Source organism: Pundamilia nyererei, unplaced genomic scaffold (genome assembly GCF_000239375.1).
Source record: "Pundamilia nyererei isolate P.nyererei 1_Seehausen unplaced genomic scaffold, PunNye1.0 scaffold00068, whole genome shotgun sequence".
In the NCBI taxonomy this organism is placed as follows: domain Eukaryota; kingdom Metazoa; phylum Chordata; class Actinopteri; order Cichliformes; family Cichlidae; genus Pundamilia; species Pundamilia nyererei.
This window is the reverse complement of record NW_005187469.1, coordinates 2,771,028-2,796,059: the sequence shown is the minus strand read 5'-3', so window position 1 is coordinate 2,796,059 and position 25,032 is coordinate 2,771,028. Positions and strand designations below refer to the sequence as shown.

General features: G+C 38.4%; 1 protein-coding gene across 1 annotated transcript in view; it reads right to left on the bottom strand.

Moving 5' to 3' along the window:
* The window catches only part of LOC102210925 (zeta-sarcoglycan), a 360,423-nt gene that overhangs the window by 159,970 nt on the left and 175,421 nt on the right, over positions 1 to 25,032 (bottom strand). The window contains exon 2 of the mRNA XM_005736302.2: positions 4,219 to 4,428. Within this exon, the coding sequence (XP_005736359.1) occupies positions 4,219 to 4,428 (210 nt within the window). The remainder of the gene's footprint in view (positions 1 to 4,218; positions 4,429 to 25,032) is intronic.

Here is a 25,032-nt window from a genome sequence, read left to right as displayed (position 1 = left end):
TGTGTGTGTGTGTGTGTGTGTGTGTGTGTGTGTGTGTGTGTGTGTGTGTGTGTGTGTGTGTGTATGAATGCTGAAACACACTGCAGACCTCTGACAGTTTTATAGTTATTCATAGACTATTTATCGCTTCGGTGTGGTGAAAGAATAAAGCTTCTGCACAAAGTTACACATAAATGTTTCAACTCAGGAGTTTCAACCACACTATAAAAACGAATTCTGCTGTTTTAACATACACACTTAGCAAAACTGGACAATGGTTTTGTAAGGCCAAAGTTGAAATGCAATTCTCAGTGTTGTAAAATCGCATCTGGTTTATGGCTTAATGTTGTAGCAGAAGTATTTTAATAATTTACGCACATATTAAAAGAGGTCATTATGGAAACACACAAGGCAGCACATTACAAATTACATTATGCTTAGCCAAAAAGAATAAGCAGGTAAAAAAGAAAACACTCACTCTACACAGTGCACACTCTAAGACACACACATGCACACAAACACACCACGCTCAAGTCCAGACAGGAATTAGGCAGGCTGATTGGTGAGTGACAACTGAAATTGAATTTCTCTGCTGTGAAGGCCCAAAGGACTCAGGGGAGAACATAAACACAATCACATGTGAGTATCGGTACACACAGGCATGAAAAGGCACACACACGTCAGACATATACACACGTCAGCATGAACAATTGCTGAATAATTGCTGGCACACACACAAATACACGCACATATTCTTTCTCCCTCAGCTTCGCTTTCTCTCTTGTTCTCTTTCTCTTGAACAAATACAAACACACACACACACACATATAAACTTATATCCCCACCAGTCCCTGCTCTCCAATTTACTGCCAAAGCTGTCTCTTCAAAAGCAAATCTCTTTTTTTTTCTCTTCCCAAAACATCACAATGGCAATCACATCTGGCAGCTCCAAACAAAACAACAAGTTTGAGAAAGGCCATCATTATACTGTGGCCAGTTAGATGTGATTTGAATTGTGATGATGAAAATGACAATCACTGGGCCACACATGATGCCAACTCCCACTAGCCAAATTTGGAAGAGAAATTTAGGAATTATGAAGGGAAATTTAGTTGTGCATTGGTGTTTCTGAGCTTGTAAGTTAAAGAGTTTCTATTCTTATGGCATATGCCTTATAAAATAATAGCAGACAACTGTGCTTGCAAAATCAGTCAACATAATACACCCCGGAGAATCTTCTGCTAACATCCACTGACAGATACCACAAGATACCTGCAGAGCCCCTTTGTGACCTTTGTCACAAAGGGGACCTATGTAAGAATAAACCAGTGATTTCAAAGTTGTGGCTGAATGGTATATATTAGCTACCTCTGAACTTACTTTGCTGTGATTACAATGATACAGTACAGGCACATTATTTACATGATGAAAATAGTGTTGTTGTTTTTTTACTTCTTTAGCAAAGTTTCAATAATTTATCGCAAACATTTGATTTTAATGGAATTTTTAAAGCCATTGTATTTGAATTGCTCACTAATACAGTAACTGCACTACATGCAGCTTTTTTTTGGAATACAATGGAGGCTCCCTGGTAAGCACAGCATGAACACTTTTTAAAGTACACTTTGTGCCAGATTGCAGCTAAATTACTAAAAACTCATATTGCCAAATTTCTCTGCTGGCAGACTTAATTTGTCACACAGCTGTGCTCCAGTAAATATAAATACACATCTTCAAATAAGCAAAGAACTATGATGGAGAATTGCATCACTTATAAATTCAGTCTTTTTCTATTTAGCTATTCGCACCATGATTTGAGGTCTAAATCATGCGCTGCGCATTTTAAGCAATATACTTGATGGTTGCATTTTTCTGTAAACAAGTTATAGTCATCAAGAAAAAGGGTGCTGCGTGACCATGTTGCTGCTTATTTTTTCAATTATTCATTGATTTCATAAACTAACAAACTACTCCTCTCAGATAAGTCGATCCATATCTCTGAACCAGCTGAAGACTCAGAGCTGGCTGTTAGAAGGGAAATTAGTAAATCATAAGAAATTCCAAAAAAATATTCAGATTTCTCCAGTGAGCAACAATCCTCTCCTGGCATTTTTAGAAGGCGAAATTCTACACTGTTCACTCTTTTATGCACTATAATGTTTTGTTTTTTTTGGAGGAAATTAGTAAGCGCCCGAGGTCTTCTGCTTCAAAACTGCAGTCAATACTAATACTTCACAGTCTAAACTATAACTTTGCTCTGCTCCAACTGTGATCTCATCTGTTGATCTCTATCTCTAAACCAACTGAAGAAACAGGCTTAAAGCTGGCAGGGAAATCATGCAGCTATTACACTGGCACTTCATAGTCTAAATTGCTAACTGTAACTTTCCTCTGCTCCAGTTGCTACCACCCTTTTTTTTCTGAGTAAATTCCCACCATTGCTTGCTTTCTCTTTCTCCATAGGTCAATCACAAACTCACTAAACTTACTTTTCTGTGAAAGAAACGTGCAGCAGCCAGCAGTGGGTTAACAAGTAACACGTTAATATGTCTTCTTTCTGACATGAGATTCATGTTTACTGTGACAGTTTTAAAAAGATAAAATAATATAATACTGTGTATAAGGTGTGTTGCTCCATCTCCTGTTATTTATTTAAACAGATCCTAATGTGGTATACAGTCACTATGTTTTAGTCTGCTAGATAAACCCATGTCTGATTTATTTATCTATCACAGATATAAGTAACTCCTTTCCAATATTACGTCTGTGTCTTCTTGACTTAGCATTTCGCTTATTGCTTTTTGCTAAAATCTGACCTGAACTACTTTCAGGCTGGAATGTGTTAGTGTATACTTTGGTAACAAGTTTTTGCACCAGTGACTGAATGTCAGACTATATGTCAGCTCATCCACCACCCACCTCCCTCCATGAGACACTGAAATAGCCATGCTTCCAGGCCCTGAAGAATCGTCCATTTAAAATAGAAAAATTAATTATTGTCTTTCTGCAGCAGCAAAAACAACATCATGTGTATCATATGCATCATTCATAGACATAGCTGATAATTGGTGCCACATATAAACAATACATAACATAGATGGCTTTTAGTACAATTAACCACCTGAGTCGAATTTACTGAATAGCTTCCTTAGCACCCACCTATCACATAACACCAGTCACACCTCTAACAGGCAGTTTGAACGAACTACTTTTTTACAAGACTATAAATGCATTTATTTTGATATATAGAATTCTTTGAGGATTGTCTGTGAAAAATATTTGTATCTGCCTCTGTTTTTTTCACACAAACGGCATGGCCTATGCCATATCTTCATCTCTTTTATACTTCTTGCTTGCTGTGTCTTCCCTGAGGCATTTACCCATCCACCTCTCGGACCCTGTTTCTCCCATCTTAATATTCTTAAGTTGCTTACTGAAACATAAGGCATTATGTGGAAAGACTTTACTAGAGGTTTACAGGGGTCAAATTCTGCCTCATTCACATTCTACTATCACAGTGTAGTTTCTTAGGCCCCGGGGCAATAATGGATATTGCATGTGTGTATGATGTAAGCCTTAGAAAGTGTTTACAAAGCAGGACATGAGCCTTGGTGTGTATATATTAACAGGATTAATAAAACACACAAAAAATAAGGACATAGTTAAAATTACAGTGATGATGGAACAGAGGAGCAAAGTCTAATACCACCTATACTGAATACACAATGAAGAAAAACAGGTTTGGGGATGAGCCTTCAATGTCTTTGTTGATTCTCCTGGATTACTTTATTGTGTCCTCCCACAGTGAACATGAATCTAGAGTTTATAGTTTCAATGTCAGCCACTATGCAGGTGTTTGCTTAGGTCCAAGAGATGTGGACAAAGATATGAACAATGTGTTCATGTGAACGACAATGAAGTGGAATCAGTAACCGTAATAATATATGCTTGACTAAACAAACTTCATATAGAGTGAAGACAACTGATTAAGATTTAATTTGAAGAAAGAACCCTCCCCCCAACACACACACACACACACACACACACACACACACACACACACACACACACACACACACACACACACACATAAATTATCATCACTCCCATGTTCCATTACATTACAGAAGCCCTTTTAAATGCACTCTCTCAGATTTTTCACATAAACCCCCACATAAACACAAGCCCATATAACATCCTGACACTTTAATGATATAAACACACACACGCGCTTCTTACCGGAGTGAAGTTCATGACTTTGAGAATCCAGATGGTCAGTGCCAGGTTGACAATCATGGTGACGAGGAGGAGGAGGATGAAAAAGTACAAGCATCTCTTTCTCCAGCCATAGATTCCCACTGCTGGATAAACCTGCGCACCACAAACTGAAGCCCCTCTCTGGTGGAGGGGGTTGGGCTGTGCTGCAAGGATATACTGCTCCTGGGTCATCTGAGGGAGACACAAATATAATGTTACATGTAAGATGTAACATTTTTTTTTGAGAAATTTCTCTCATTCTTCAATTTTATTTGAAGAATATCTATATACTGACATTTTTAAGAAATGGAAATGCAGAGGGTTTATTATCCCTGTTTGTCAGCTGTAGATGCCCTAGTAAAATACTGAACATATGTTGTCTATTATTGTGAATGTTTGTATTAATTTAGTTATACAAGGATGATAAACAAATGTGGAGAAATGTTATGACTATGAAGAAACAAATTCAAAAACAAGCAATTAATGGAATTTTTATTTTTGCCTTTCAGTGAGTGTTGTGGCCATTTTAAGGCATAGGTAAGCCTGTACCAGATGCCTCCAGTTGGAGGAACACTATTAATGTACAATCGGTATTAGCTATTACACCATATAACTGTGATTTGTCTTTTATTTGCAGGTGCGTACTAAAATACAGTCAGATCTAGCCAACGCATAAGATAAATGGTCTCTACATTTTGCATCCAAAATAAGAGTTTTTGGAGGTGATCCACAGGCGCTAGATGGATCAGCTCCAAAAACTGCAGCTCATTAAAAAGAAAACTAGAAATAAGTTACCCTGAGATGTGGATACATTAAAAAAACAACAAAAAACTCCAGCATTAGACCTTATCATAATAAAACTCAATGATAACTTGGAAATTACTAGAAGAAAGTCTTAGTCGTTATTAGGAAGTGTTACATTAAAAAGTTGTGTAGGGCATCAAATTGTTCAGAAATGTCTCTGTATGCAGCATAAGCAACAACAGGAAGAGGAGAGGCTAAACTTTCAGCGTTTTGGAGGAAGGAAGAACGGAAAATACAAAAAACATAAGATAGCAAAAAAGAGGAAGAATGGAAGCATTTTAGAGTTTTGAGAGTGAGATAACAGGAGAGAGAAAGAGTAAGACCAAAGCATGATAAAAATGAGATAGAGGTGGAGCTGTAAAGTGGAAAGATAGCACAGCATTGAGTACTGAGAGATAGGAAGGGAGGCTGGAGAAAGAGAGAGAGGGCAGATAAGATGGTAGAGGAGGACAGAGTCCATTAGTTGTAGTGCAGCAATTGGAGTCATTGGTGGCAAGAGATATGGACACTGGCTGCAAGGCACTATTATCTCTGTCCATCTGACTCCCTAACTCTCTTTCACTCTTTTACCCCACTCGCTATACCTCAGATTCCCTCTTGGTTCCTTCATGCTTTCTCCCTAATTCACCTCCTATCTCACTTTTGCACATCTCTCTCTTCCTCTTTATCAGTCTCTCTCTTTACGTACACACGACACAAACACACACATACACACACAAACACACATTAAGTCTTTATTTGCTGAGACTGCATGACCTTAACACCTCAGTGACTGTTGATTTTTCTTCCCCCCCTGCAATGCCTTTTCTCTATATAGTCTCACATGATGATACCCAACAAGCCTTGATGATAAACAAAAAATGCTGACTTTTGCCTTAGCCTGCAGAAAAAAAAGAAAAAAAGAAATGCAGGCTTTGCTTGTCTAAGTTTTATTGTTTCATTTTGGGGAGAGGAGCGTCTAAAACAACTATCAGCTTGTGATTGGTGTCTCCACAGGGGTCCTGTTTCTTATACGTAAGAGGCAAACCCCAAGGTCTGCTTGAGTTATTCATGCCATGACAGTGTATAAACACCATGGAAGTCTAAAAAAACAGTAACAAGCTTTTAAAGCTAACAGCTTAACCTTGAGGAGGATTGATAGTGGGGCCTCAGCTCCTCTGTCTCCTTAAGGCTAGGGCTGTCTGACCCATGAGTTTTAGCACTGAAAATAATGTAATAATGTAAAAAATGATTTTTTAATATTTATGAGTCAGAATAACAACATGTTGTGGCTGAAGATTTACTTTGATGTCTTGGGAAACCGCACTGTTTTCTTCCTCTTTACATTAAGGATTAAACTCCAGTTCTTAGATGGTCTTGCCCCTCAAGCTGATGAAGATTACTAAGTATAAGATGAGGCATAAGATAAATTTTAATTTAAATTATTCGTTACATAGTATTTTTTATTGGATTCAGTTAAATCCAGTGTATCCAGTGTACCAAGCAGCAAATACAAAGAGGACACAGGAAAAATATCTTCAGAATGTTTTTTTTAACCCCAAAAAGTTTAAAAAGATAAAATTCTAAATATAATAGGCGGGCCCATAAAAGAGGTCAACTAAATATAACGCTACTCAAAAGTAACTTCCAGAAACCTAATCACACAAAGTAGACACGACCTAACTTACAAACTGACCTAAACACAAAGACACAGGAGGGTAACCTTTATAGTGGTTTGACCAAACCATTTACACACAATAGACACTATCAAGACATCACATATTTGGAAAAGTGCTCCGACGTTTTCAGCACATCGTTTTCAGACGGTCTTTTGCTAATCAGATGAAACATGATATATAAGTCACTTAGATAACTTAAAAATGTTATTGTTTGGCTTTTTTCAGTGTTTTATTTGTTCCTGAGTAAATCGGTGTGGCTGAGATTAAAGTTATAGTTTTCACACAGTTGTACAGACGTCAAAAAGAAAACAGATTGAACAGAAGTGTGGGATGGTAGGGAATTTACTCCAATGTCCAGTTATACTTTACATAGCAAGGAGCAGACGGCTGAGTTTATTAAACTCCACCGAGACTGCTTGAGACGCAAATCTGAAGGCTAGACCATCCCATTTCACAGCCTTGCACTTCCAGCCTTCTCAGTCTTCAGAGGACCCGGCCTTCGCGGTCTACATGGGCCGGGATGCGGAAGGATGCAGCCCCTGAACTCATACACAGCTATTGTGTTTCCAAAGTCCTCAGCCCTTGGCCAGAATTTTAGGATATCAGCAGAACTTTTTAACCAAACCAATATTAACTAATCTGATCCAAAACCTTACTCTAATTAACTATAATCTAATAGCGTCATCACACACACAGTATTACTGTGCTTTCCTTTACATGGCAGGAACCCTTTTCCAACTAAATTAACAAAAATACTGGATGAATAAACTGTGACAAGAGAAAGCAGAAGTACATCAATATGAGGCAGAATTGTGCCCAAGACTGAGTCAAGAGCAGATCAACATTACCATTAGCATCTGTAGCAATCATGTCAGTTTTAAGGCCAATATTTGTTTAAATGGAGGAAGAAAAAACACTTTTGAATACCAGATTTAAATGAGGTGATGAAAGGATGTGATAGATATTGCAATCTGCTTTTTTTGTGGCAAAAGAAAAGCTGAGGCTACTTTAGATGTGCATAAAAAAACAAGCATTCAACCTTCTATCAAAATGTAACCCAACTGATTTATATCCAAGCGTAATTTGGGTATGCAACACATATTAATGCCAAGTGCAATGAAGGCTTAATATCTGTCAAATGGGCTAATGGATTACAATATTTTTTGCCTTTTCACAGTGAAAAGAAATCTCCTGCAACAGACACAGCAGTTTTAGCTATTTCTCTTTTTGGGTGCATCTGTTCAGTGTGTGCAGACACAATGCATATGAATCAATAGCACAGCATCGCTATAGAATAGGACAGAGAAATGGGCTGCTGATGATTTTATCTCTGAATTCAGAGTCCACACTTAATCGATAGCACACCGTGTGTAGCTCTGTGCTGATATGTTTGCTATGTGTGTACTGAACTTTAATGAAGTCTGTACTGACCAAGAGTGCTTATCGTTTTTCTCCATGCATGCATCAAGAATGGGAATCAATAGATATTCTTGTTCGCCGATGTGTATATATCATCTTTGTATGTTTCACTGGGGCCACATTGTCACTTGGTAAAATGAACATAAGATGTATTTTTGTTTGTTTCTTAAATTCCACAGGTGGCAGTCAGATGCATAATGTCACTGCTTAATTGCGTGTGGTCAGTTTTGTGACTGTGCCATTTGTCACTGTGTATTTTCCTGTGAACACCCCACATTACACTCTTTCACTGACACACTCATTGTCTTGCAAGTGTATTTATGTCTCATTTCACTCAGAGATATCCAAGGTTATCAGTCTAACTCTGCAGTCTGACAAAATATTGTCTGTCCGCCCACTCGGCCCTTTGCTACAGAAAATCCAAAAGAAAAACAAATTGTTGCTTGATCTTTTCTTTTTTTTATTATTCTCCTGTTCACCTCTCCTTCACTTATCTCTTTCAGTTATCCTTGCTAATGCACATTTCCTTTCTTATCAAGTAACATAAATTGAGCAAAATAACATAAAATAAGCTTGTGCTATATATAAAACTATTTTTTATTTTCCTTTTTAGTAGATTATTTTAAATTTTCCTTCTTTTCTTCCTCGCTGCATTTTTTCTTCTATTTTCGTTGTTGCTAATCAATCAATTTTGTTCTCCCCTTTCTCCCCCTCACATCTTCTGCCCTACACTCGTCCCTTCTTCTCTTCTAATACATTTTGTAGATTGAACTGACAAGAGAGCCATCAATCAATCCTATAGTGTACCACAGCCTAGAGGCCTTGCACTGTACGACCTAACTTTATTAATATCATAATGCCATGACAGCTGTAAAAACAAGAGGCACTATAGCTATATTGCAAGTGTTACCATTATAGCTCACTATCAGCTCCATAACAGTGATTTCATTCAATTCAGTTAGTCTGCTTCATTTTCTCTGTTTTATGTGTTGTAGAGGTGCGTAAACAACACTTTGACTTTTACAATTGACAAATATTCAAAAATATAAGTTCAACTATAGAAATTAGAGGTTGCACACTTATGAACAAAACTGCCAGCATGATGAGGTTGGTGTGGATGTGGTGTATATGACAAACCTAAGTACATACTACGATAGTGCCATCATATTATCTATCTTTTTAAGCAAGAGAAGAGAAAATACGAGAAAAAGCTGATAGGAGATGAGACGTGGATATGAACAGTGGGGAGAAGAGACGACAAATGAGAAAAATGAACAGGAGAAAAATATGATTGTGATCCATCCATGTGACATCTCCACCCCCACAACCTCCCAGAAGAAGCAGCCCAAAATAAACAACATTAGTTTACAAAAAGCTAATAATGAGAATTAGAGGACAGGAGATAGTACTAGAAAAAAATCTTTCCATTATATTGTAGTTCATCTTTCAAGCAGTGACATTTTGCATAAAAAGAGACATTCAAAATCCATTATGACATGAGAAATCGCAAATTTGTCTTCATATGGAGGTCTTGTGGGTTCCTTGCAGATACCAGATTATAGTTCAGTACAGACTGAAAGCAATGTGATAGAAAATATTATTTTAATAATGGCAAAAATAGCCTTCAGTACAAGTTGTGTTTTATAGTCCCAATAATTAATTTTTTTCTACTTTGAAAACAAAAAATCTAAATGAATTGAAATGTTTTATTTGTGCAATATCAGTTGCACACAGAGGTGTTTCACAGATGACAATACTGTCACAGTATCTGTCTCTCTGTGGTCAACACTTGACCTCTAACAAAAGATCATAGTAACAAAAAACAACATCAAGCAACAATTGACGAGACAAAACAAAACAACCGAAATTAAAAAGGTGTTCTTTCTCTGCCCGCTAGAGCAGAGCGATATGACCAAAAATATTTATCACGATATACATTTGAAAATTTGCGATAACGATATAACTGACGATATAATTGACACTAGACAAAATACTTTACAACTCCACAACTTCATTCATGCAAAAAAAAAATCAACGTATTTTCACTTAAACAAGCAGCTGTTTTTTATGTGCATTAAAGTTATATAAAAATGTAACAGTGCAAATGCAAATTCCTTGCTGACAAGTTTAACCAAAAGGCATTTCCAGTGGAAATTGGCCGACATATCCTCAGCATAACCATGCTTAAAAAGAGGTTATACACACACAATACGGTAATATTATGTTGAAGCACAGTGCGTATCACTCCGCGAGGCTCCTGCCTACGATAGCCGTAATGCTCCGACAATCCATCAAGCGGTGCGGCTTCGTAGCTTAGCAAAGTCGTACTAAAACATTTGATAGCTTTTTGAGCGCCGTGTACGACATAAAATCGTTTTGAGGTCAGTAAACACAACCAGAATTCATACATAAGGCACATGGGATTATAAGGGGCACTGTCGATTTTCAGTAAAATAAAAGGATTGATTTTAAGTGTGCCGTATTTTCCAAACAACACGGTAATAACGACGGCCCGCTACCATGCGTTACCAAAAATAGTGCTTTGTTGTGTATCTGACGGACGAAAGCTAATCCAGTTCCACACCACTGAAGTTGCAGCATTTTTACAAACCAATTCTGGTTCATCTGTTTCATTCACCGATCCGCTTTTGCCCTTCTCGTTCTCTGTCGTCGCCATACTTTTTCCGCCATGTGCGTATGAAAACAAAGGTACGCATGCGCGTTTTACCCATATTCTATCGCGATATTTCATTTTCTTATCGTTGCCCGACATTATACCGGTATTACCGTGAACGGTATGATATGGCCCAGCCCTAATGCCTGCAAATGACAGAAACAGAAGTCCAGATAGTGTCTATAAAAACAGTCACAGGTATCATAGCTGGTTTATTTAGCGTTTTCTTTGGTGCGTGGGGAGACATTGACATGTGGAGTTTAAAATAGTCTTAATTGTGCAGTGGACGACTTTTCAGCTAGTGGAATAAATTCGTGGTACTGCTACCTTTTGCAGCAATAGTTTTACGGCATGTTTTGCAAATTACCGCATTTTGTTCGACATCCTCCTTGTGAAATCGAAACGACAGCGAGTCTCATTCCCTTCCTCGTCTGCAACTCACACTGTCGCCATATTTTTCTGGCAGCGTATGAACACGCATTCTCACTGCAGTGTGCCAGGTAGAGCATTTTCCAGTGGGGTGGGGGGCTTAATGATGCATTCGTAGCGTGTGGGAGAAAAAAAACTCACAGTGAATTACCAGACAGTTTAATATTGCTATGGAAATTTATACTCAGTACATAAAGCCTTTTTAACCATCGTGCACGGAATAACTCGCGATACATCGAGTATCTTCGATATATCGCCCACCCCTACACTAATGTGCAGTGCCATCCTTTGCCACATATGTGACTAGGTTATTTTAATGTATGTGGATTGTAAATGTTAGAAACACCTGACTATACTGTGCATGTGAAAGCAGAGGGTGGGACAGACATATAGACGGGTTTGACGGGGTGCAAGGGTGGATAAGAAATAGAAGAGTGAATGGACTTCAGGAAATCAGGAAACTTGGGAATTTTGGTTCACAGCTGAAATCCAGATCAAAGCGTAATTTAACATGCATGTATAGCTGATTGGCAGTGTTGGGAAGGTTACTTTTAAAATGTATTCCATTACAGAATACAGAATACATGCCCCAAAATGTATTCTGTAACGTATTCCGTTACGTTACTCAATGACAGTAACGTATTCTGAATACTTTGGATTGCTTAATATATTGTGGCGAGTTCAGACAAGGAGGAGACGGAGGTATCGTTTGGTCTTGCTTCCCGTGAGCTAGCCAGGGAGCACAGCCGTTTATTACATTTGCAGAAGAACACACTGCCACTAGCTAACTGCTCAGCGCGGCAACCACAACACACATAGGGCGCCCTCTGACCCCGGAAGGACACACCGTCGCAGCGAGAGGGCGTCACCCGTCACCATGGCAACATACACAAAACATAACTGTACAAGCAGAACCCCGAACAGCCCTGACCCGCTACGATATTATCATGCTTTTTACAACAATGTGAATGTACTATTGCTGTGTGATTTATTACTATTACTGAAGGTCCGCGACTCCGAACTGTAGTAAAGGGACCTCTGACTAATGCTGGGCTCACACTGTGCGATTTTTGGCCCATTTTGAGCCGATTTTTGAGTCGTGCGATCGTTTTGGCGATCGGCCCGATTTTGGCCTTCATCGTGCGTCGTGCATCGTGTAGTATACGTGGGGTAACGAGAAGCGATTGACACCTCACGACCAGCTCCCGATCATCAATCGCTTGGTCGTGAGGGTGTCACCGCAGTTTGCCACACTGCGCACGCGCAAACACAAATGTCAGCGAAAAAGACGGCGTAGCACGGCAGTGCAGCGTGTGATCTGGACACAAGCGATGGAGGCACAACCTGTAGAACCATCCGAGCCCTTTCGATGTGGCCTCACAAAATTATCACGACCACAACAACCTTGAAAATAGTTGGATCGACACTGCTGCTCAATCACAGCTGCCTGACCAATGTTTTTCATTAGCAATTTAGCAAAGTTGATGGTGGTGGTGTGTCTGTGTGAGTGAAAGACGGAGATGGAGAGCGAGCGACAGAATTTCTGTTATAACCTTCATTTTTATGGACGCACAGTGTGAGCACTCAGGTCGCATCAGAGCATCGGGCCGTATAGTGTGAGACCCTGCATCGTGACCTATGAACTTCTAACCCCTGCGAGTCAATCTTACAGTTTGAGCAGGAGCTGAATCGCGCGACTGAAAAAATCGCACAGTGTAAGCCCAGCATAATACGGCGGGGTCCCTGTCAGCTGGTAGCCGAAAAATAGCTCTACTTTGTTGTGTGGGTCAACTTTTCTTGCGACAGACAGAGAGAGGCGTTGAAAGGCTGCTCCAACGGAACTTGTTGTTTTCGGAGGAAAACACGAACACAGTGTACAGTCGAGTCTTAATAGCTTACTTACAACTGGGCTCGTCAGGCACTCTTCTTGGCTGCAGTGGTTATTATTATATTTACATGCTTCCAGCTCCCGTTTTTGCTCGATGACTGCTCGTACCTTTCCACTCCCCTTTTTCTCCCTCCTCGCGCTCACAGACACATAACGTGTATGGCAGTCCATTCTCCCAGCAGCACGGACTACACTGAACATGATGCTACATTCTTTAGAGCTATGCTTGTAGCATTCTGCCTGTTAGCTTAGCACAACAACAACAACGAAAAGGCGCTCTCTCACCCAGGAAACACACAGTCGCAGAGAGAGAGAGCGTCGCCCTGTAACCATGGCAACCGTAACGCTGCCGCCTGGAACAAAAGATCGTAGCTGTCAAACAAAACCCAAACAGTCCTGACCCGCGACAAAATGAAACAGGAAAGTACCCCAGTGTATTCCATTTATTTCAACAAAGTAACTGTATTCTGAATACCACCTTTTTAAACGGTAACTGTAACGGAATACAGTTACTCATATTTTGTATTCTAAATACGTAACGGCGGTACATGTATTCCGTTACTCCCCAACACTGCTGATTGGTACTGCTGCTGTGGAATTTCAAGTGCTGTGGGCATGCCACTGTATCTGTCAGAGAGCAATGAATGAAACAGGCAGGACAGGGCCATGTTTACCATTACATTTTAGAGTTCTGAGGAGACAAATTGTTTTATCATTAAAGCAAAATGTATTACTAATTACCAAGGTTTTCAAATTTTGTGGTCTTAAAAAATGGAAGATGCAACAATTATTCCAACAAATGTAGAAAGGTTAGCTAAGCACACAAAGTCTTTAATTATAGAAACATGTGAAAACAATATGGTTTGGCATTGTGCTTCTACTACATGTGATAAACCACTTGCACTTGTGTACCATGATGTATGCTGGTTTTTGAAACGGTCATTCATACTAAGTTGAACTTTACATTATCACTTTACCCTGAAAAGGAGAGTGTCCATGGTTTTAAAAAAAAGGAATTTCTAAATGTGATCAACCATTCAATCTGGAATTCATCGATTTCTCTTGCAAACAAAGATTTGACCAGATTCTCCGGAGAAATGATATGTTACTGTACATAATAAAAGGCACAGTGAACCCAGGGTTTGTTTGTTTTTTTTGCTTTTTTAATTTATTTTTATTTTGTTTTGTTTTTTAAACCCTCTTCCATTTTATAAAAGTTAGCCCAGGTAAAATTAAACTTTAAAGCATGTATACATTTCTTCACTCTATCACAGTCTGTTTTGATTTCATACCCAAAGCAACCAGTTTTCTCACCATCCATTATCGTTTCATTATTCACTATGATAGCTAAAAAATATCAGACTTATTTGCCTTTTAGGAAGACCATTCTCCTTGTTAACTAAGGATACACAAACAAAATCAGTAGCAGCACTGTAGGCATCAGTTGTTATGATGTGTGCTGGTCATTATAACAGGGGATTGAACGCTTACGCATGCAAAATACTATTGATGTCGCAATGCTACATTTGTTTTTTGTTTTTGTTTTCATGTGTTTGTGTGAGTGTGTTTGCACTAGTGTGATAAAACACTAAGCCAACTGAATTGGGAGCACTCGCTGTTGGCTGTTGGTTGTTGGTTTGGACAGCCTGCCATTCCTCTCTGTCACTGTGGGCATTCAGGTGTTCAGCCACTGGAATGGACAACACACACACACACACACACACACACCACCTCTACCACACACACACACATGTATACACCAAAAAAAAAAAAAAAATCCACACAAACAAGTAAACACAATCACAAAATCACACTGCAGCTACATGCACCAGCAAACACACAGGGATGTATTCAAATATAAACAATGTGTTCACACCTAAATATATTCAGACACACAAACGGGGCTCCTTTGCAGTGAGCCGTTCAGTATTCCAACAGATTCAAGAGGTTCTGCTGTAGGCCGAGTGTAAAAAGAGAAGACTAAAAAGGACAGGTCTTGTTCTCCTGGTCAAACACATTCTTAAGTAAAAGCACAAACAGGTGTCCTCGTCTACCCTTCTTATGATGGACAGAGAAACAAGACAACATGATAGCACTATCACTGAGAAGTCCAGCTCCTAAATAATGGCATCTACTCACTGGTTAAGATCAGAGCTCAAAGTAAATGGTTAACACACGTATCAACCCACCACATTACCATACTTGTTCAACTTCACCACTTGGCACCAAATTAAAACATTCAAGCCATAGTTTATAACAATGTTGGATTGTCAGCAAACTATAAAGAAACAAGCCTTTTCTTTTCTACCCTCCTTCATTTTTGTTTATCCTGTTGTTCTGATGTTTATGCTTTTTGAAACCCTGCTTTGGAGCTAAAGGGATGTTTTACAGTCATCTCTATTTATAGAAACGAAACTGTCTCTAGACAGAGATTTGTCTCTGTCTAGATTTATCTACCTCGAATGAGGTCTTTCGTTTGTTCGGGGCCCACGAGACTAATTAGTGGGTGATTAAAATGGAGAAGGAAAATGGGAAAAACCAGAAAAAAAATTCAATTTTGAAAAAGAGCTAAAAAAAAAACAGCAGGCAGAGAATTAAAAAAAGAAATCTGCATTGTGTTCTGATTGGCAAGTTTACTCCCCCCACTGGGATGTTTCCCCACTATGGAGCAGGTGTCCTCTCATGCTATTATATAATCATGTGCTGCTAGCAGGTAGATGATTGAAGAAGGTCTTTTTACACTGCTTGGCTACTCAAAATTGTTAAATAATGGTTAGAAAAATGTTATCTTTTTGCCACACACTCACAGCAGACCTGAACTGCATGCTTACACCAAAAAGACACTGTACTGTTTCAGAATCAATTTTAGTTTCATTTTAGAGGTAGCGCTAAGACAGGCAACATTACATGAGGCTTGAGTTATAACGTTCTTGCCCACCAACTTATCATCTTTATTAAGAAGACATATTCTCACTTAAATATTTGAATGGATACAACACTTTTTTTCTGCATTGTGCAAACAGCGATACCCTTATATTTAAAGTCTTACAAACTGACTTAATGCTTTCTGTTCTACAGTATCTGCTCAAACCTCCAGTATCTGTAAATTATTAAGGGATGACAGCTTTGTAATAATAATAGGAGTAAAATATGACTGATAGCTGGTTAGACAGTAGCTATGAGCTGTAGTTTAGAGGCTCAACAATCATCGCTCATCTCACTTACTCACTGACAGCTGGCAAAGATTCCCACACACTGATTCATGACACACCATGACTTTTCAGATGTTCAATATTGAAGTTGAACAATTTTTATTATTACAGTATATCTTTCTTAACTCTGAACAAAACACCCCACACAGAATTCTGTAGAGTTTGTCCATTAGTATTTCAAAGGCTTGAGCAGCTCTGTCACAAAGATGTCACCGACGTCCTGAAATAGAATCTACTTTTCTAATAATATGATGATTTGGTTTTAACATACAGCTCCGTTTATGTAGTTATTTAGAAGCTGAATGCTGTACTGAGACAGATATAACACCGAGACAGAATCCACATAGTCCCATATGCAAAATGTGTAAATGCAGTGCTCTCCAAAGAGTAATGTTATTTTGGTTGTCATTATGTGTGCATCTTTGTGAGTAAGATCTGTAAAGCACATTGCGGTTTCCCTTTTGTTTCTTTCTCTGTCATTATGTTTGCCTCTCTCTCCGCTTAAATTGTTTTCCAGCCCCATTCTTGCTCTTCCAATATTGTTGATTTCTTTTTTCCCTTCCTCCCTCTCTTCCCTTCTCTCTGGCATGTTGCCTCCCGCTGAGTCAGTATCTGTCAATCAAGAAGCCGACACTGTTAAACACCGCCAACACCAACAGCAGACTTAAAATCCTTTCTTTCTCTCTCTCTTGTGCTCTCTCATCACGAGGAGATAGATGGAAAGCCTCATGGAAAGAGACTTTGCTGGCAATGTGGCCTCTTTTTTTAAAACTCTTTGAAAACCACCAAAAAAGATGGTGAGAGACTAAACTGTTTTCTGGGATGCTTTTTAGCTCGGTAGCACATTACACGACATAAAGAAATCATTATGATTGGCTGTGATTTGCCAAATATATATTTCAGTGTTTAACCCTAACCCTGTCATATGTTTTTTGTGAGCAATAAGTTGCATTAAAATGTTGCATTTTTTATGAGGGTAGAAGTAGAAAATACCACCAGTATTAACATAGTTGACATTTATTATTAACATTTATTTCTTGATCAAACATAAATAAATGAAGAAAAAAAATAGCAAGTAGTCATCCGTCCTGCAAGCTAGTTTACCACCACAAAAACAAGTCAACTCACATTATCACTGTCACACAGTCATGATCTCATATTTATATACGTCAATGACAAAACGCTAAACGAGTCCCTTCTACCATGTAAGGAAACCTAGTGATGGTGTGTCAGTGTCCATTGGCTGGTGTCTGTGTGTGTGTCTGTGTGTGGCATTACAGTCGAGAAGATAATCGCTGTGACTTTGAGAAAGGGACAAAAAAAACCAAAAAACTGTTTCTGTTTCCCACTGTGTTATTACTAAGAGGGGGTATAACAATGGTGTAGACCACTCTGTGTGAATGAGATAGCGACACTTAGAGAATAAAAATACAACGAGGAATAACAAGAGGGAGAGAAAGACAATTTCCAAGGGGAGTCATACTCTGAGAGATGTGATGGACGCCTTCTGTAAGTACATCACATGCTTGTGTGTGTGTGTGTGTGTGTGTGTAAATCTTCTGGTGACAGAATCAGCACACAGGCTTTATGACCCCGTTCAGGGCCTCCTCTATCATTACCCCACCACCCACCCCCACTACACATTAGCACATACTCACACACATGTCCCTCATATTGCCCAGCCGTCATGCTTTTCGAACTTTCAGCAAGTGTAAGAAAGCTTTCGCCCCAGCTTTTACTTTAAGAATGTTCCTTTTAAAAGAGCACAATAATTCAATGATTTTTGTCAATTTCATCATGCCTTTGATAGAAAAGCAAAATAAATACAGGCCAAAACAGCAAAGAGGCATATAAACAATAAAAAAGGGAACAACACAAAATGCATCTGATTATTCTTTATGATGCATGCAAGGGTCACTGATGACATCATTTTTTTTAAACTACTATGTCCTAGTAGCTACTTTTTATTCTATCATTTCATTTCATTGGATTTTGTTTTGTTTTTTGGATTTTTGCCCGTTTCCAAAAAACTTTCAAATTAGCAACTCAAAAAAAAAAAAAATTGATGAGTTTGATTTGAAACTGCCATAAATTATATACTGTTGCATTACAGTGTTAATGTCTTTGAACTCACAACTTTAAACTGCACAAATTTATTCCTTGCATGTTACCTACAGTAGTAGTTAGACCATAAAATGTATAAGTACTAGACATGTTTAGTATTAGCATGAAGCATAATTCACTCCATCTTGTTCTTCTACACTGGTCGCACCATCACTTAAACCTCATTCTTCTTTGAACACCAACTGCAATAACCCCCACAAACACACACACCACACACACACACACACATCTCCGTTCACTGTATTACAGTACTTGCATTTCTTTATGCCTTCTATCCTAATTGAGTTGTGTGTTGTCAGCCAAGCAGCTCCACTCAAAGCTCCCTTTGATGCTTTTGACCAAAGACTGTATGTGTGACTGATGTATGTGATGAATGTCCAGCAGTCTCTCATGTCCAAGTCCCTCTATGGAGCACTCATACATCAACCTCTGAGCCCCTGCACCATATAATGGAATGAGGACAGACTGGCTTACAAAGTGGGGATGAAAAGGAGAATGAGAAAAGAGTTTGGTGATATGGAATTTAGTGAGAGGGAGACAGGCAATTGACTGTACGATTCCCTCTCTTTCATTTCTTTATCTTTTGTTTTATTGTCTAAAAAAACATCTTTAGACACTGTTCAAGTACTTTACACAGCACTTTCAACTCTTTCATTTCTAAAGGGCTAAATGCTGTTAGTAATTTTCTTTTCCCAAGTTTTTAATCTTTATTGGATTACCCCGTCTAGTCTCCATCAACTTAATAGCCTTTTTTTCAGGCAGCACGGTAACATGGTGGTTAGCACTGCACAAATCTGGATGTGATTTCCCATTTCGCCAGGGCCTTTTTGCGTGGAATATGTGTGTTCTTCACACGACTGCAGGCGTAGTCGGCTTCCTCCAACAGTCTAAACACGTGCAGTTAGTGGGCTTAAGTTAATTGGTTATTCTACATTGGGAGCAGGTGTGAATTTAGATGTCAATGGTGGTCTGTCACTCTGTGTTAGCTCTGCGACAGAGTGGCAATCTGTCCAGGGTGTACCTTGCCTCTCACCCTATGGTAGCTGAAGTAGCTCTAGTGCCCCTGCCACCCTGAATTGCATTCGTGGAAGAAAATCATGTTACTCTTTCTCACTCCCCTCTTTTCAGAGAAAATCACAAGACATATTAATTAAAAATTCATTCTTGAACAGGTACATACTTTTCTCTGGTATTTGCTGACACAAAGTCAGACTTTGTTGCTTTCTGATGCTTTGACAGCATGTGAACATCAAATCCCTGTTTACCCTTTCAATCTCGTACTGACTTGTCTTTGAAAAGGTCTCTCTTTCTGCTTCTGAAACTGTATGAAAATGTATTATTTTTGTGAGTTTTCAATGGATTTAATGGTAATTTAAATAAAACTTATGACCACTTTAACTCAATAATTAAGTCAATACTCTTCACACATACAGTAGTGTACAAAAGTGCATACATACACAAACCACACAGGAATAAGAAATAAAAAAGAAATAAGAACAGAGCTAAACCCCTGACCACTTTGTTAAGATGTGTTACTTTGCCATAAATCTCCAGAACTTTATAAAAGTTTGGAACCATGCCTCATTTCTTTATAATTTGCTTCTAAGGAGCCAGAAAGAGGCCTTGAGCAACAGTTCTCCAGGCTTTCTGAAGGTCTTTCAAAGTTTTTCAAAGGACATTGGCTGTTTTTTCCACTCGTTTTCAGTCCAGTACAAGAAGATTTTCAGTTCAGTTTGTTGTTTAATATTGACCTATGAATCAGTGAATCATGAAAAAGACATCAAACTCAAGAGCAGCTTCGTGGGTAACTTAGCAAAGAAGCTGTTCATGTTAGAAACTAGAAACTGTGTGACCTGGGGTAGGAAGAGACTGAGTAAGTCCCCCCTGGTTGCCTCTACAGCATAGCAAAGAAAGGTTAAAATGTCTTAATATCAAGTTTTATGTGAGTAAAAATGACCAGAGTGCTAAAAGAGAGTTTTTCTATATTATCCCATAATAAAGCATTTTTATTCTTAATCAAAGAAAAATAAAAATATAAGTTTCATCAATATATAAATGAGAAAAGTACTTTGAGTAGTGAAACGTGTGGTGCAGGATGGGCATGAAAGTGACACACTGGAGCCACTAACTGCAGAGAATGTTTGACCTACACAATGTATGATTTAATACAAGTTTCATAAAATGCAAAAATAAATATATACATTTATATATCTATATAATATATAAATAAATAAATGATGACTGACAAACACAAAGTTAAAAAAAATAAAAGTATTCCTCAGTATTTGAATTGCAAAGGGATTATGTTATAATAAATGTTGATGTAAAAATGTCCAAAATGTGAAGATGTGACTTCCAGTGAAGGAAGGGGAAGAATGGGTGAGCAGGTATAAAGTGGGGTATAAAAGAGATTTGGGATTCTTCCCTTTTATCCTCTGCAAGATGAGTGTTTCAGAAGATTGGATCTAAGAGGTTCACAGCTGAAAATTCCAACAGAGACGCTAGAGGGGGAACAGAAGTCCAACCTGTAAATTGAGTTTGGAATTTTTTGCTTTTCATCTGCTCATTGTATGCCGTGTTAGATGGTTAATTCAGAAGGATTTTGATTTACATCATACTTCCACTGGATGCCCAGCTGCTTTCGTGTTCGGTGATTATCATCAACTCGGAACACAGGGATAAGTGCATCTTTGGATCCAGATATGCTCATCCTTTCTCAAACCTTTTCTGACTAAAGACAAGAACAAACTCAGCATTAGCTCAAAGTAAGTTCATTAGATGAGTATCGTTTAAGTGATTTGATTATTGTTTTGTGATTTTTATCATTTCCTTGTGCTTTTTTGCCCAGATGATTTCTAGGTGGTTAGTACTGAAGGAGTCCCCTCACCCACATTGGCTCACACTGACCGTGCCTATTGGGTAAGATTAACAGGATTGGGATTAGGACTTTTTTTTTTATCAACTTCCTGTATTGGGGTCAAAAAATTATCACTAAAATATGCATCAGTAAGGTGATTCCTAAGATGTTAATAGCCAAAATCTTGACATATTTTTGCATGGTGGGACGTATGTCCTTAAAAACTTTTAGGAAACTGGAGAAGTGGAGGAAAAAATCTGCCAACAGTCGATGAACTCTATCTGAAAGTTATGTTATTAAGAAATAGGGGAACATTTTTCCAGCAAAGACCTGACCCAAGACCTGAGAGATGCATCTGGCCTGGATACTTTGATTTGCCGTAGCTTCATCAGTAATGATCTCAGTGGAAGGTTTGCTGTCAAGAAGCCATTGTTAAAGAATGGAAACGGGGTATAAAGGGTGAGGTATGTCAAATTAGACAAGAACTGGACTGAAAATCAGTGGCAGACTGTGACAGAGATTTTTGGATCAAATCATCATCAGTATAAGGAGAGAGGTAAAACAGTGAGCATCTACAGCCACTGATTTAAAAGCAGTGAAGGCTCTGTCGTGGTTTGGGACTTCATTTCAGCCAGTGATGCCATGGATCTTGTCAAAATTGACAGAATTACAAATGCAGAAAAGTATGGTCAGATTTTGATCCACCATATAAAGCTTATTTTCAATTTTCCTAGAAAAATATTAATGACGGGTGGCTCAAGACTTTTGCAGAATAGTGTATATTAAATGAAAATAATATAATAATTATTGTTGCCTAATCTTATTATATCATTGTTTTACACACCCATTCCCCAAATAACGTGTTATACCAGTTTATTTAATTAGATAAAGATCTCATTAAGTTGTTCAGACCTAGTTTTGTAAGATGGTCATCGGTCCTTCTACAGTAAAAGTTAATGTTATACAGTAGTTTTGTTTGGGACATACATGAATTTAATTAACATGAACCATTTAAATAAGAACCTTTCCATAATGACATACAGTTAAATCCTAATTCAGTGGAAGCTTGGATAAAAATTATTTACACATCACAGTACAAAAATAAAGTCCACAGCAGTGCAAGTACAGCGCTGTAAGCATGAATGTATGAAATCTCAATCTGTGTTAATACTAGCCATTTTTTGTAAGATAAAAATAGTCAGTCATTATCAAACATGATTGAAATAGTGCATGAAAAATGTGATTACTGGACGAAGTGAAAATATTTAGCTAACTAATTAATTCATTAATCAATGCATAGACATATGGCATTATATCTACATTTAATCTGCACCTATATCAACTAAAATAAAAAAATAAAGTTTTCTTAGCGACACAAATAGGAACACACACACACACACACACACACACACACACACACACACATACACACACACACAAAAATACACTTGTTTCTAAAAGCAGCAAACAGATGCCTCTTTCCCAGGATGCATTGACCTGTGGCTGCTGTTACCGTGGTGATATGATTTATTAATTAGAGTACTGTTTGATTGGCTTGTTAAAGGACAAATCTAATGAGGTGCTTGTAAATGAGAGAGGTGGAAGTGATTTATCACTGATGCCAATCACCTTCACACAAAAACACACAGTTGAGATAATCTTTGCTCACAGACATTAACACGGACACAAAAAATCGCACACACGACACTTAAAGAGTGTTAACCTTGTACTCCGGCAAGGTGTTCTTGTTTGCGTCTGGGTTCACTGCGCATGAACCAGGTTCCCGTTTACTACAGCAGGATCTCGCATCCAGAGCACAGCAGTTTAAATAGAACTCAACAGTGAAGTGTGGCGGAGAAAAGCAGTGAGTTGTGATTAACTGCAGGAGAAGAAAAATTAGAAGAACTGTTAAATCTCCAAATGTAATAACGCTGTTTTTTTGTTTTGTTTTTTGTCAGAGCAGAGTTACACATTGGTGCAGTGGCCACACAGCAAGAAGGTTACTATTTTGAAGTTCCTGGTTGTCTGGGCTCTGTCTGTGTTTGCATGTTCTCCTTGTGCCTCCAGGCTCTCTGCTGCTTGTTAGGATAATTGGTGATTAAATTGGTCATAGGTGTGAATGTAAGAGTCTGTGGTTGTCTGTCTCACTGTGTTAGTCCTGTGATGGCCTGTCAACATATCTATAGGGACTACTGTGGCTCTCACTGCCTGTCAGTAGCTGGGACAGGCTCCAGCCAGTTGCCACTGTATTGGATAGGAAGAAAATGGATGAATGAAAGTTTAATAAGTTTAATAATACATGGCAAGCTGGCACATGCTTTTTTTCTTAATTAATAATATACTAATAATGTGTGTGATTAATTCATAAATGGCCATGCTTATTGAGTGGCATCTTAAAGCTGAACCAATACACCAATTCATTTCAGACCATATTTGAAATAACAAATCCACAAAAAATTCCTAAAGAGCTTAATAATATATGAAATATGTAAATGAATTAAGTTGCATTGCCAAAAGTAAAAAAAAAAGCTCACACTCATGTGACCTATTTGCAACAAGCAGTAAACTGTAGATGCCTACTCTTTACATGAAATGTGCAATTATATAAATGCTTGACTTATATTACAGATGAAAAGTGTTTAAAAACATTTCACCTTTTAGTGAATTTGGATAGGAAGGGGCAGGTAAAGGTCGGAGTAAATCAGAACTATCTTGAAAAGAAGACTTTTTTTGCTGCTTGTATACAGTATATACAGAAACATACACACAATGATACCAAGACACATGTGCAAAAATCATTGAATCATATCTCAGTAAGTATCATTGTACTTGAGTGAGTATCAAAAATACTAGACAATGTTAAGCATCAGAGAGATGTCCCAGGATTGGCATAAAATAAACCTTCTGACATTTTATTTTTCCCCTTCGGCAATCTATTGTGGAAAAACATGTAGGTGGTATGAATATAATTAGGATAATCTAAAAGCATCAGGGTAAGTAAAAAAGAGGAGAATGTAAAGGAAGAACATACAAAGATGCTGTGAAAAAAGAAAAATCTCCCTTTCACATCCTGGGGTAGTATGTGTGCAGTCTGGGAGTTTGGTCCTGCGCAGTATCTTAGGTGTTCTGAGGACTGCACTCTTCTTGGCATAGAGCTCTGATGTTGTACCTAAAATCTGCTAAAGCCACTCTTCCAGTTTTAAGGTTACTGCTCCTAATGCTCCTATTACCACTGGGACCACTTTGGACTTCACCTTTCACATCTACTCAATTGTTCCTTCAGCCCCCGGCACTTTTTTTTGTGCTCCTTCTACCTGATGTTGATGTCCTCTGGGATCACCTCAACTATCACAACTGCAATTTTCTGCCCCTTCTTAACCACCACTATGTCTGGTTTTCAGTGGGCCATATTCTTGATGTATATGTGGATACTCCAAGTCTCAATCTGGATTGTGGTTTTGCCACTTGTTAATTCTTACCCTCTCTCTTTCTGTTTCTCAGGATGCTGGTAGGTGATGACTTGTGTGCATTTTGAAGAGTTTTCATGTCTTAATATAAGTGGCATACATCTCTTCTTGTTGTTCACATTGGCCTGTGGGATATCCAGGTACTTGTAGCTGTCCTGCATATCTGCTATTCTGCCTTTTGGCAACTCCATCCCTTCAATCTGGATCACCTTCCCTCTGTTCTGCAACAATTCAGCCATACTTTTCCAGTCTGGACGACATCCC